At 39.1% G+C, this 15543-nt stretch overlaps 1 protein-coding gene across 1 annotated transcript in view; it reads right to left on the bottom strand.

The window, feature by feature from the left end:
* SPAG17 (sperm associated antigen 17) overlaps positions 1–15543 on the bottom strand; it is a 263389-nt gene that overhangs the window by 71816 nt on the left and 176030 nt on the right. Inside the window, exons 26-28 of the mRNA XM_036767111.1 lie at positions 13894–14011; positions 11837–12015; positions 8820–8979 (exon numbers count right to left, since the gene is read on the bottom strand). Coding sequence (XP_036623006.1) covers positions 8820–8979; positions 11837–12015; positions 13894–14011 — 457 coding nt within the window. The remainder of the gene's footprint in view (positions 1–8819; positions 8980–11836; positions 12016–13893; positions 14012–15543) is intronic.

Raw genomic sequence — 15543 nt, 5'->3', positions numbered from 1 at the left:
TTTCATTCATCTTCTGCTAGCTGACCTTGTTCATCTTCTGCCTATATCTTTCAAATATCTAATTTGGTTGGTGGGTTCTCTGTGCATACACTTTGGTCTCTGCAAACAAGACCCATTTCTCCTCCTCATTGGCATTATTTCATTCAAAATTTCATTCTTTTAACTCTTTCATCCCTCTTGGGATGACTTCCCCTCAAGTTTCTTAGTCCATAGGACACTAACTAGCCTTCCTCTTAACCCAATGAAACCTGTTTTTTCAAAGTGTTGGGTGCAGGTCAGACTACTCAAATTTCCTCTTCCCAATCATAAACTCTAGAATGGAATAGTCCCTTCACCCATGGTTCCACCAGCAATTAATTCCTCCCTGATAATTAGACTAAGATTCTGAACAAAATCTCACTGTTATTTCCTTTACCTTTAGAAAGATAAAATCAAGCAAGAAGTTATTAACTTCTCTGCTTTTGGCACAAAAAAGCTCAGATGTTTAGGTTAATTGTAGTCTCTATCGCAACTATATTATGTCTTTGTGGCAGGATTGTGATTTTTCAAACTTTTCATTTTCTCTTTTTGTCCAGGTGGTCTATAGTATGCATCTATGCTACATTGCTATCCCAACCCTTCTTTTTTCCTATCCTGTTTCTTGTGCCTAAGATATACCCATCCTGAGCCATAGTCATAGCTTTCATTCTACCAGGTCTAAGTGATATTTAGGAGGTAAAATTAGATAATTATAGAAAGTTAAGGGATCTTAGGTAAAATACACAAACGAAGACAACAAGACTAGAGGGGTAAACTTGCCCCAAGTAACAAAGTTTCTTGGCAGAACCAGGACTATCACCCAGATCTCCAGGTTCTCAGCCTAGTGTTCTTTCCAATAGTGATTCAATGGAGGATATCATAACAACCAAAGACATCCAGCACTTCTTAGGATTGCATTTTCTTGACCCTGAAAATGCATATAATAAATCTGCTTAAACATCATTGGCATAAAGCTGGGAGAATCAGCCTTTAGAATAATCACTCAATCAGTTAGCATTTATTATGTGCCTTCTATGTGTCAAACATGATGCTAGGTACCAGAAATACAGAGACAAGAATGAAACAGCTCCTGCTCTCAAGGAGTTTATATTCTATTGGAGCTTAAGTGACAGTTCTCTTGAAGAACTTTGGAATTGATTACATGAGATGGGAGACGCTGGTGAAAGACTGCCCAGCATGGCATACTCACATCAAAGAAGGCATTGTGCTCATACAAATTTAGAGAATCCACCCCAAATGTTCACATGGACTATTTGTGCCCAACCTGTGGGAGAGACTTCTGAGCTTGTATTGATCTGATCACCACAATTGGACCCACTGTAACTTGACTCTAACATAGTGATGTCATTTTGGTTCTCTTTGAGAATGAAGGACAACCACCAATCAAGAGACAGTTAACTTTGCTAAATTATTGCTAAATTATTTAGACCTACACCAACCATTTGTGCTTGAAAGAGGTGCAGTAGGAGATAGGGCAGTAGGAGATATCCTACCTCATGTCATCATTATTTTCAATATGCTTCAGTCACACACACACACACACACACACACGCACGCACACACACCTCATGGAAAAGATTTACTTTTTGCATTTCTTGTATTCTATATTTTATTATGTTTATTTCTATACATGTCTATCACTCCTGTTACATTGTAAGCCTGTTAGGTCAAAGGTAGTGTCTTATTCATCTTTGTATCTCTTTCAGTGCCTAGCATACTTCACATAAAGGTTTCAAATTAAAGTTTTTGTGGATTTAAAAAATGTACATTGCCTTCATTTCTGAATCTATTTTATACCCAATCTTCTACCCAGAGCAATACCTTATACCTAAGAATTAAAAAAGGGGTGGAAAAAGCTGTTCAGCAAAACCAGACAATGCATTAACCAAGTCTGGTAGTATATGTCATTTTCCATACCTAAGGTCCCCTACTTCTGCAAAGATATCATTTTGTTAAGTCAAATGCATTTAGAGGTTCATTTTCCCTTTGGGATAAGCTTTTTCATAATTACACTGTTTGCTTCAGTTGTTGTTACTGTTTATTTTTTCCCATTTATATCTGTGTAGTCACTGTGCATATAGTTTTCCTGCTCATACTTATTTGTCTTGGTTCCAATAAATCTTCCTTTGCTTCTTTGACTTCTTTATATTCATCATTTCTTATACCATAGGCATTTACTAATTTAGGCATTTCCTAATCAGTGGGCATTTACTTTATTTTTTCTCATATATGCTTCTGAAAAAAGCTCTCCATGGATAAATGAGGCTACATCAACCCAGCCTTAATATTTTTATCATTCTATGGATCACAGAATTGGGAGCTGGAAGAGACCTCAGCAGCCATTTAGTCCAGCACATATGTGAAAGAAATCAGTATTACAACATACTCAGCAAGCAATTGTCTAGCGTTTTCATGACGACCTCCAAGGAAGGACAACCCCTCACTTCTCTAGACATTCCATTCCATTTTGGGATTTTTATCATTGTTAGGAAGTTTTTTCTGACATAAAACCTAATTTTGTATCTTTGCTATGATCTCTGCTGCCATTTAACAGAATTGATGAGTGCCACATTAAACTCTCTGCTTTGTGTTGACTCCCTCAACGTATTCCTACATGAATAGAAATTGATGTAGACATTTGCCAAACATGTTTGGAACTGTTAGTAAACTCAAAAATTCTAAGAGAATGTCTTGATGACAAAGTTGGTCAATTGTGAGTTCTTGCTCCACATTATCTTTCCAAGACATACTTGCTTATTTACTTTACTAGCCACAATTGCCAGTCTTTTCCCCTTCAATCCACCTGAGTACAGAAAATATTTGTTATAGTAATGCATTAATTATCACATATTATAATGAGTTAATAGTTATAATATGATTTTTCTGCTCTAAAATTTGTAGATGTTTCTTATATTAGATCTCATTTCCTTATCCTACTCTAAAAAAAATTAGCAATCTGCTGTAACATCTTTAATACCTGCTCTGTTTAGTTCAATTATTTTAGATTTCTTCTGGGAAAAGTAGGGTGCAGTTCTTTTAAGAAGCAAGGGATAGTTTGTAACATTCACATGCAGGGAAAGACACATGAAATTCCCCCCTATTCTGAGATAGGAGAGAGCTGAGCTGAAAGCTCAGTCTGGAGTCTGGAGCTCTGTCCGGAGTCTGGAGCTCTGTCCAGCTGGCTAAGCACTGCTTTAGGCTGAGGACTGGCAAGATATGAAAAGCCATCTCTCTGAGGTAGATAGTAAGATACTAGAGTCAAAGGGGAAAGTGCTGGGGAGGCAAGTGGCACTTTTACTATGACGAACAATCAAGGAGTCAAATGCTTTAAGGCAGCCTGGTGGATTTGAAAGTACGCTGGACTTGGCATCAGATGACCAGGGTTTGAGTCACTGGGATTTCATTTACTAGATATGTGACCCTGTTTCCCTTTTTTGTTCATTATTTGCAAAATGAAGAATTTGAAGAGGATTTCCAAGGCTCTTCTGTGGTCTAGTATGCTAAGATTTTATGGCAGGAGAGTAGGAAGCAAGGTGGCACAGTGAACAGAGAAAGCACTGAACTTGTAGTCAAGAAGACCAATCTGAACCAAGAAATTCCAATCTGACCTCAGCCACTTCCTGGCTGTATGACCCTGGGCAAATCCTTTAGCTTCTGTCTGACTCAGTTTCTTCATCTGTAAAATGGGGATAATAATAGCACCTATTAATAATAGCACCTTCCGGGTTATTGTGAGGATCAACTGAGATAACATTTGTAAAGTGCCTAGCACATAATAGGTGCTTAATAAATACTTGTTTCATCTCTCCCTCCCTATTGGGGCTACCTTGAGGATGAGAGAGAAAGCTGTAAAAGGAAATGTTTAGGAAGTAGTAGCCAAGCAATGATACACACTTAATTGGTACTTGGTGCATTTTTCACGTAACCGTTGTTCTGATCAATGCTACATTACCTTACAAGTTTATTTGTTATTAACCTAATTAAAATATTTTTGCACAACACAGCACAGGTATAGGATTATAGATTTATAATTAGAAGGGACTTTAAGGACAATCTAGTCCAACACCTTCATTTTATAGATAAGGAAACTGAAAACCAGACAGACTAAGTGTCCTAAGGTCAAGAAGTGAGAGTGTTGGTTCTTATAAGGACTCATATTTACACATATTTATTTATTTATTTTGCAGGAGGGAAGGACGAGCAATTGGGGTTAAGTGACTTGCCCAAGGTCACACAGCTTGTAAGTGTGTCAAGTGTCTGAGGCTGCATTTGAACTCAGGTCCTCCTGACTCCAGGGCTGGTGCTCTACTCACTACACCACCTGGCTGCCCCTTTACCCATATTTATAAAGCACCTTAAAAAAACTTATAGGATATATAAAACACTCCACATGAACATTAGAGAAGCACAAAGTGCTCTGAGAATTCTGAGAAAGGAAAGACTATTTCCTACTGAGGTTTCAGGGAGGAACTGGGATTTGAGCTGAGTCATGAAGGATAGGTAGGTTTGTTTTTATTTAAATTTTGTAGGCAGTTGTCACACCCTAGAGAAGATGATTAATGGATATGCAAAGTCAATTTAAGTTAAGTAAGACCAAGAAGTTAGTAACGGACTGTGGGTCAGTTGAGTGAGGAGTGAACAGACGATGCCCACTTGGTTTTATACCCAAAAATAGGGGCTGCTTTAATCAAGGTAATGAGGCTAATGGGCTTCATGTGTTTGCGAAACAGAGCAGCAGAGAGTGGAATGATTTGGAAATAATTTGAATGGGGTGTTTACATTTAGAATTTCCCCTCCTTTTGGGTTTTAGCTATGGGCGTAGAAGCCCCTGGAGGAAGAAGGACTAGGCAGCTGCAACAGATCCAACTCAACGCTCACATTTCCCCCACAGAATTGGAGGCCTATTGGACACCAGATGTCCTTGAACCCACAGAAGATAAACAGAATCAAGAAGGGGAGGAATAAATATTAACAATCTGTAGTAGTACCCTTTTCCTCTCCCTCTCTTCAGCTACTGGCAAACAGCCAATTGCTTCTTTAATTCAAGCTTGTGTTGGCTCTGGCATAGATAGAACATATTTTCGTAGTAAAAGAAAAATATTTTTTCCCCATAAAATATATGTGCATGTCTAATTATGCGAGTTGAGAATTATATAAGTAAATGCAGCATATAAAGTATGTAAAATAAAGTTTATTTCTTTAAAAAATAACTGAAGTTCAAATATACTCATTCTTAACTTTGGTCAACATAAGTATATTGAAACATCTGTGCATACTAAATATACCATAAAAAGCCTTTGCCTTAGTCACGTAAAGTCTATTATTTAAAAAAAATGATCTTCATTTAGATTAAAATTCCCCACTTTCCTGTATGCTTCTTGTTTTGCAAAATCATAGCATTTGAGAGTTAGGAGAAACCTCAATGACTATCTAATCTAACTCACACAACAAACAAATCTCCACAATAAGTGGGTGTTCAGTCTCTGCTTGAAGACCTTTAAGGACATGTAACCCACAACTTCTCCAGGCAATCCATTTTACTTTCAGGCTCTAAGTGTTACAAAGTTTTTCCTGACATCAAGCTTAAACATTTTGTAACTTATACCCTCTGCTTCTGCTTCCAATTCCTGGGGTCAAAAAGAACAAATCAAATCCCTCTTCTCTATGAAAGACCTTAAAATACTTTGGGACAATTATCATGTCCCTCCCAAGAGTATACCCTTCTTTAGGCTAAACATCCACCTCAACTGATACTCATATGTTTTGGTCTCATATGGTCTCAAGGCATTTTATCATGCTACTTGCCCCCAAGTGTACAATCTACAGCTTGTCAATGTTCTTCTTAAACCTTAGTGTCCGGAACTGAATACAATATTCTGGATTGGTGGTGGGGAACCTGTGGCCTCGAGGCCAAAATCCAAAATTCATAGAACAAATCCTTTTGGAATTTAGAGTTTGGATTCAGTCAAAGGGCCCTACTTGAGGACCTAGAGGGCTGCATGCGGCCTCGAGGCAACAGGTTCCCCACCCCTGTTCTAGATGAAGTCCGATGAAGGCAGAGTACAGTTAGACTATCACCACCCTATTCAGTTAGTCAAAGGACATGAATAAAGTTTTCAAAAGAAGAATTGCAAACTCCTACCAACTATACAAAGCAACACTCCAACTCACTAATAGTAAGAGAAATGAAAATTAAAAAAAACCACTGAGGTCTCATTGTACACAGAGAAATTGGGAAGAGTGATAAAAGATGGGAGCAGGCTATGATGGTGGGATTGTAAAGACAGGCATAATAATGTATGCAGTGTTGGTGAAGCATGAATTGGTGAAGTCATTGTGGAAAGCAATCCTGCTATGCTATAAAAATGCCAAACATGATGAATATAGAGAAACATGAAAAGATTTATATGAACTGATGCAAAGTGAAGTAATTGGAACCAGGAATACAATATACATGATGCCTACAACAATTTAAATGGAAACTGAATGTTATGGAACTTAGGAGAATAGAACTTGCCCGGCCAAAAGAGATATGAGAAGATATCTTCCCAGGTCCTTTGAAGAGCTGAGGATCCACAGGTGTGGAATACTATGTATATAACATTAGTCTTTTTCAATGTGTCTATTTGCTTTGCTGAATTTTTTTTTCTCTTCTACTTTTAAAATTTTTGTTATAAGCTATGGCTCTCTGGGAAGAGTTAGGGCAGGAGTGGGGAACCTGCAGCCTCAAGGCCACATGTGGCTTTCTAGGTCTTTGGGTGTGGCCTTTTGACTGAGACCAAGTTTTACAGGACACATCCTTTTATTAAGGAGATTTGTTCTGTGAAATTTGGATTCAAAGGGCCAAACTTGGCCTAGAGGGCCACGTGTGGTCTGGAGACTGCAGGTTCACCATCCCTGGGTTAAGGGAAAGGTAAATGATATTAAATCAAATGATATCAATAAAATCTGTTTAAAAAGAAAATCAATGCTGCTTTCTTTTTAAGGAACTTTATTGCCTCCTGTGGTCCTAGAAATATATGGGTCTGACAGCCATCAAGCTTGGAAAGAAAGGGCATCTTTACCTAAGTTGCTACTCTGTGTTAGTCTAGGAGGGAAAGTCACATCTGTTTCACATCTGTTCTTTGGTTTTTGGGGGTGGAATAAGCACCTTATTTCAGGGGTGCCAATCAACTGATTAATCAATCAAAAACATTTATTAAACACCTACTGCATGCCAATCATTGTGCTAGGTACTTGGAATATAAAAATATAAATAGTCCTTACCTTCTGGGCGTTCACATTCTACTGTGCCTTACCAAGTGCCAAGTTGTATAATTTTCACTTTTCCCCTCGTTTTCTTTTCTTTCATCTCTTCTTCCCTTATTTATTCTCTCCTATCTCTTTTACAGCTTCCTCCTTTATTCATTTTCTCCTCTTTTATTTTACTTTCCTCTTCATTTCCCCCATTTCTTCTCTGTCTAAGCTTTAGGTCTTCCAATGACACTCATGGGCATTATTTGTACTGATAGCCCACGGGGTTAAAGAGATTGTATACTCCTAATGAAGGTCTGATATCTTTTTTTTTATTTTAGCCAATCCCCCAAACAGTCACTCCCCAAAGAAAGTAATCACGGTATAAAATATAACACAAGAACAGAACCCCCAACTTACGCTCAAAAGCTTAGCTTCTCCTTTTGGAGATGGCTTCTATCCCAAATAGAATGTTTTATGCCATGCCTAGCCTGCAGTGGAGAGTGAGTAGCGCTGAATAGGGCACAGTGTGGACAGTTACCCAGTTTCTTTTGTCTGGTTATTAAGTATGGCTTCTTTTTCTTACCTGAAACATCATGAATTCTCAGAACATCAGTTCACTTAACAAATATTAATTGAGTCTTTACCATCTGTTAAGTCCTGTAGGTGATATGAAGATCCCATAAATCATGATTTGTTCTGCAGGAACTTGTAGACTAGTTGGGGAAGTAAGGAGTCTACACAATCCACCGCAATTTGGTATCAAGGTACTTCTTCCCTCTCCAAACGTTCCTAGAGTATTTTCTTTGTATCCCTCTCTTGTCTGCATCACGTTCTACCCTGAATTATTCTTTCTTTGTGTTCATGTTATATCCCTCTAATGGAAGATAGTTACGTATTTTTTAAAAAAGCAAAAATATTGTTTCCCAATTGCCAACATAGTCCAAGGCACATGGTAGGCGTATACTAGAGTTTTACTGAATAAAGCTTGAAATGTAGCTATAGGAATGCCATAGGAGGGAATGTCCTTCTGAAACCATGTGTCATCAGACACACCCACATTCAAATGCAAGTACAAAAAGGTCATCCAAAACCAGAGATAAATGGTTTTTAAGATAATCAAGTTTTGAATGATCTATGACATGACTCATTTCTATTAATGTGGAAAATCAAGAATCAACTGTCTTGAAAACAGTTAGCCAGTAGCACAATACAGTAGAAAGAGTACCAGTTCTAGAGTTAGATGGTTTGGGTTCAAATCTTGCCTCTGACACCCTCCGTGTGACCTTAAGTAAATTGATTAACTTCCCTGGACTTCAGTTCTCTCATCTGGGGTTGGACTAGATGAATGCTTAGGTCCAGCTCTAGCCCTGTGACTTCATGGCTCTAATGAAAGCAGAAAAAATAGCAGATTTTTCAAAGGTCAGGTAAAAATGTACACTCAAGTTCTTCCAGCCTGCAATGATGCATATGGAAGGGGTTGGTTCTTAGATCATTTAGAATCATTCTTGTAGCCACTCTGATTGCACAAAGGCAACCAACATCACCTTTCTTTATGCTGATGGCATCAGATGGGGCATTTTCTGACTTCGGTAGACAAAATGAGTATCTCAAGTCTGTTGAACCTGGGGTTGTAGAAGAGTCCGAGTGGGCACAGACAGGACCAGAATCTGGACTGTAACTCACTGCGCCATCTGCAAAGAGTATCTAAAGACAACACTGACATTTCAGGTTAGTCGTCACAAAGTAAGATGGTAAAACGATAAAGAATAGATTATCACACTAAAACTGATTTGAGAGCCGATATAGAAAAGAGAAATTTTGAGGCCCGAAGGAGAAAAAACACTAATTCCTGGACATATGGCTCTTGGGTCAGATATAGTTTCTGTGAGATTTCTAGCAACTTCTTTTTGGAAGCCTAATTTATTACTACATAACAATCTAATAGGCCAGCAGATTCTAATCACTTGACGGAGCCAGTAGGCAACTGAATGGCCTTGTTTGAATTAATAATTGTAATAAAATTTGTTGAACTCTCATATGTAAGGATTTCTGATCACATCACTACTGTAACAACTTAGATATTCCTTCTGTGATTGGTCAGACACTATTTTCCTACTTTTATCATAGGGACTAGACCTGTGATCTCAGGAATACATAGAATTCCCAGGTAAAGAGATTCCCTCTACCAATGGAAATCAACAGCTTTTCTGCCACTCATGGTTTAGAGAGTTGCCTAAAGCACCACCTGACTTGCCCAGGGTCACATAGCCAATCTATGGCAGAGCTTGAACCCACATTTTCCTAGCTCCAAGACCAACTCTCTACCCACTGCACCATGCTGTCTCTCATGATATATCATACAGTATTTTAATCTATTTAATGGATCCTCATGACCACAGAAGATGGATCTTTTACAGAAGATTAATGGAAGCATGTAAACAAGATCAAGGATATAGAGCTGGAAGAGACCTTGAATAGCTTAACTTCCTTATTTTATGGAGGAGGAAACAGGCCCAGACAAATAGAGTGACTCTCCCTAGATCACATATTCCAAACAGGGGCAACAGTAAAAGAAAAATTCCAGGAGTGCTAAAGGTTGGGGTGTTTTCAAGGAAGAAGAATTAGTCCTGTTTAACTAAAGAGCCTTGTAAATGAGTGGAAATATTGGAATATAAAATGAGAAAAATAGATTATAGCTGAATCATGGCGGACCTTGAATTCTTGGTGGAAGGACTTTGATTATTTATTTGAGGAAACTGTTCAAATCTGAAATCTCCTCTGAATGCTACCATTTAGAAAGGACAATGATTAGCTGGAAAGTATACACACACACACACACACACACACACACACACACACACACACACACACAACAAGATAAGCACCGTTTGGCTTAGAGGCCATCTAATCCAATCCTTTCTTCTTATAGAAGAGGAACTGAGGCCCAGAGAGGATATGCCACTTGTTCAAAATCACACTGATGGTAAGAGAACTGGGTTTCTGACTCAGGTCCCTCTGACTATAAATCAAGGCTTTTTCTACTGTACTATGCAACTAATGTACTTATGCACCTCGAGTCTATCACATATAAGGATACATTAAAGTAAGTACAACTACTTCTCTAGTCTGTAGGAGAGAATACTTAGGGAAGATGTGATTGCTGCCCTACATAATGGTCTGGCACATGGTAGAAGGATTAGACAGTTTCCACTTGGCCTCAAAGGCCAGAACCAGGAACAGTGAGTAGAAACCACCAAGAAGTAAATTCACCGTGATAGAAGGGAAAACTTCCTAACAACTAAGTCAGTAAGACAAGTCAATAGGCACTTATTAAATGCCTACTCTGTGCCAGGCACTGGTATAGGTGCACCTTCAAAACAAGATGAAAAATTTAGACTAGTGTATTTCAAAAAGCAATAAATTTATTATCACTGGAGGTCTTCTAGCCTAGATGATGAACCCTCTTTAGGTAGGATGGATTAAATTGAATTAAATGGCTTCTGAGGTTGCCTCAAATTCTAAGATTTTCTGAGTCTTTGAATTTTTCAAAAGGATAAAGGAGAGCTGAGCATGTCTGAGCAGACATAACTTATCAGTGGGAAGAGTAAGTCTGAAGATAGAAGAGTTAGGAGTGGTGGATGAAAGGTGGAAATCAAGAGAGAAAGATCCCAGAGAAGGAAGAGGGGGGAGGAAAGGGACAAATGAGTAAGATATGAGTATCAGGGAAAGTCATTCCCTGTACTTTTACATGCCAAATGCCTTTATTAATTCATTCAGTATTGTTTACTTGTATCAGGGTCAGCTACTGCACGGGCAGTACATTATTTAACTTGAAAAAGCTACAAGCCAAAAGAAAAGAAAAGAGAAAAGAAAAGAAAAAGCTATATAAAGTAGAGGGAGAACTGGTGCATGAATTTTTTTTTTTTGCTTGCTGATGATTGTGCACTCAATGCAGTCTCTGAAACTGAGATGCCACAAAGTATGGATCGATTCTCTGCTGCTTGTGCCAATTTTGGCTTAACATTTAACTTTTTTAGTTATAGAGCTACCTGCCTCATATAGGAGATATTGGACTCAGACCTTTTCTACCTACATACTGAGAGAGAGGAACTTGGTAAAGTGGGAAATGTTGGATGTGAAGTCATATGACTTGGTTTCAAATCTCCATTCTACCACTTACCACCCATGTGAATCTTGGGGCAAGTATCCTGTCTGGGTCTTATTTTCTTCATCTGCTAAAGGAGAGAGTTGGGCTCTCCCTGAGGTCTCTTCTAGATCTACATCACTCACTGATCTTATGCCAACAAGCCAGTCCCACTATTTCTCTTTGAATTTCTATAGATCAGTTTTATCTCCCCAATGATACTATATCAATTTGATATTCGATTCTCTTTTCAAATATTCTGACTGTCATCCTTCCCTCTGTCTCCCTGATCCATCTCTTGTGGTAATTCAGCTTAGAGTAAGAACAATTGATTGATTGCCATGGATTTCAAACTCCTATGAAGGAGGTAAGTTCTGGTGTCTCAAATGCATGCAAAACTCCAGCAAGTTTCTTTACCTGTGTGGACCCATCCAACATGTACTTGACAACAGTCCCTTGACTGTTAATAACTCTGGATATCTCCTGTTCTATTGGTGGTGTCACGGTTTTATGCGTCTGAGAGTACTTCACCTTTTGGGGATAACTCTGCCGAACCATGATGTCCCAGGTATGTTCATCATCCCCAATGTGTGGACCTAAAGATGAAGATGATTTGTGAACTGGATATTGTACAGGAGAATTATGGAGCTGGGATTTAATGTGCTTGCTTTAATGAAAACCATTATAACTTCTGGCACTGTCGAACAAGGTTGTTTCTATGCCATGGCCAGCGTTTTGTTGATAAGGTTATCACAAATTTGGAATAGCTAAAGGATCATAGACTCATAGATGCAGAGCTAGAAGGGATCTTAGAGGTCATTTAGTCCAACTCCTTCATTGTCCAGATGAGGAAACTGAGGCCCAGTGAAGTTATGTGACTTACCCAAGGGCAGTGTCCCATACTAAAAAATGAATCCTCCATTTTTGCCTCTCCTCAAAGCTCTCATTTCCTCTATGGCCAGCTCCCAGACAGACTCAAAGGAGGAAAGCACCTGACCAAGTAATTCAAATATAGGCATCTAATCTGAGGATGCTGAAAATTCTAATGATATTGTATGCAGTCCCTGACATCTCATGCTGAAATCTGTACAGGGAGATGTCACTTTAATAGACTAGATAGGACGACCAAGATGCCAAGTTGATTTATTGAATTTAGACTTTACTTAAGAGGGAGGCTTCCTGTTATTTTGGGTATGCGGGCTATTTATGAAGGAGAAAAAGTACTGGGTTGGCAGTTAGGACTTCAGGGATCTAATTCTGGACCAGCTAGATGATGGCAGGGCACTTATGTGGCACAGTGGATAGAGCATTAGGCCTGGAGTCAGGGAAACCTGAGTTCCAATTTGGCCTTAAATACTTACAAGCTGGGTGAGCTTGGGCAAGTCACTTAAAGGCTATGTGCCTCAGTTTCCTCAATTGTAAAATGTGGATTACAATAGCACCTACCTCTCAGGCTTGTTGTGAAGAACAGATGACATAGTATTTGTAAAGCAGTTAGCACAGTGCCTAGCGCACAGTAGGTGCTATAAAATGCTATCGTTATGGTGGTTATTATTGTTATTAACAACTCTTGCCCAATCTACAAAATAGAGCAGTTGGACTGTTCTGATCTCCAAAGTCCTTTCCAGATCTAACATTCTTTGATGCTGGTGCTATCCAGAGAGGCAGCTAGTTTCATCAGAACAGTGTTATCAGTGGGCACTTGTCCAAATGACGTGACAACAAGACTTAGTGACTTTGGGGCGAGGTTGGTAATAATGTATTCATAGTGTTATTGAGAAACAACAATCTGTGGATAAGCCTGCATACAGAAGACCTAGGAATAATGATAATAAAGCTCTCTCCCCTCTCCTCTCCCTCCCTCCCTCCTATCCTCTCTCCTTTCCTTCTTTCTGTCTTTCTTTTCCCTGTCTCTTCCCTCCTCTGATCTACTCTTTCATTCTGCTTATACCAAGCACCTACTGTGCGCAGTACTGTGTTGTTGAGGGCAACTGTTACAAGGACTTTTTTATTTAATAGAATTCACTGTAATAACGTCAGCAAAGTGCTATTTCTGGGGAGCATCTGTCAGGACATGGAAATAACCTTGAATATTTTACCTTTTTTTGAGGGGAAGGGGATAATCAGGGCTCGTGATTTTGCCAGTGAAGTGAACTTCTGGTGTGGAAACTCCCTTCATTGAGGCAGATCTTGCATGTATGTAATTTGTAGTCTTAGAGAATAGCCTGGACTTTGAGAAGTTAAGTTATTTGCCTGGGGTTACACGGCTAGTAGGTGTCCAAAGTAGGACCTGAACCCAAATCTTCCTGACTCTAAGGATAGCCCTCTGTCCACTATGCCAGGTTACCTCTTAGTAACCTTGAACATGTAACCAATTTTTTTTTGATATGGGATGTCTCTGATAGGGGAAATATATTGTTCTTAGTTATGATCTGACTGTATCCATAGTCCTTAAAATGCATCTAAGTACTAACCTGGAGAAAGGTAGCCAAGGAAGGTCACTGCCAGCCCATTAGGACATGAAATATTTAATCTTTGGAAAGTGGGAATAAAGGGGGGCTCTGGTGGAGGGGCTTCTGCCTCCGCTTCTTCCTATGGAATAGAAAATAGTGTTAAAGCATCTGCTGACTGCTCTAAACCGATGCGCATAGATGAAATTCAATGAAATCCAACGAGCATTTGCGGAGTAACTACTCTATGCTCCGAACTGCTAGGAGCAATGATGGATACATGAAACAAGATCAGAATCCTACCGTCAAAGAATGTCTAGTTTGGGAGGCCAGACCTATACAAATAAAACACTTAATAATGACAAGACAGTATACACTGTGCCCAAAATGCGTTTATTCAAAAGCACACATAAGACATGCTACAGAATTTTGAGCTTGCTCACAAATATATCATAAAATGTTAGAGCTGGATGGAAGCTTCAGAAGTTACTGGTACAACCCCTTGATTCTAGAGATAAAGAAACTGAGACCCACAGAGAGAGTGACTTGAAAAGGATCACTTGGCTAGTAGAGGCAGAACTGATCTCTTTCTATTCCACCAAGAGAGAGCTGAAATTGTGTGGGGAAAGTTTAATGAAGCAGCTGGGACTTGGTCTGGACCTAGAAAGTTGCATCAATTTGGATTTGGTTATGAGATCTAGGACAAATTGCTTCATGAGGCAGTGGGACAGTACAGTGGCTTTCAAGTTAGAGCATCTAGGTTCACATCTTACCTCTGGGGTATGAGATATGACTCACTAGGACCCCTACTCTATTCCAATCACTATTAATCAGTTTGACATTTTACATATAGGGATAATTAGATAAGATAGGTTCTTATAGTAAACCCTTATAGCAGGCTTCAAACTTTAATGTAAGTTCACTGCTTGTTCACCAGATTTGAAGCTTACTTTGCAACCACAAAGATGCTGACAAAGATATCTCTATCTTGCTTTACTCAGTTCCATGTCCAAATCTGGCATAGGTGGGATGCCTTGATTCTTTGAAAAGTCCTCCAGCTTATTTGTGTGCCTCCAGATCATCCTCTCTTGCCCAACATGAGCAGGTGACCATCAGCCTTCTCTTTGAGTAGAGAGAGCTGTCACGTGGTTATCTCAGAAAAACAAACCTTTATTCAGGTTACTGAAAAGCTATGCTTGCGAGAAGTGAGCACCTCATTCTTCTTGTTCCCTTATAGAGAACTCATACGACACACTACCACCTAGCTTTGTTTGGATTTAAGTGATGGGTTCTCAGTGGGTTGAGAACTCTTGTGTGAGATGTTTTCCCCTTAAGGTAGTTTTCTATGGCCTTTCTATGCTCTCATTTTAGCCTTGATTGATTTTCATGAAAATCCTAGTAGATGATTGGAAAGTGTGAGAAGCAAAATTTATATTTGCTTGGTAGAAAATGGAGTGAATTTACACCAGAAGTCTGAGGAGAACTGGCAGTAACCTACTAACCACAGAATGTTAGAGATAAAGATCCTTTACTATAAGCCTCTCAGTTTACAGATGAGAACACTGAGGCACAGAGAGGTATGTACTTGAGGTATAACTTGTCCAAGATCACATACCCTGGCAGCAGTAGTGTCTAGGCTAGAACCTGTAGGACAATAGATTAAGGCTTGGCAGG

Source organism: Trichosurus vulpecula, chromosome 7 (genome assembly GCF_011100635.1).
Source record: "Trichosurus vulpecula isolate mTriVul1 chromosome 7, mTriVul1.pri, whole genome shotgun sequence".
Classification (NCBI taxonomy): Eukaryota; Metazoa; Chordata; class Mammalia; order Diprotodontia; family Phalangeridae; genus Trichosurus; species Trichosurus vulpecula.
Note: the sequence above shows the minus strand (reverse complement) of the source record. Positions and strands in the feature narration are given on the sequence as shown.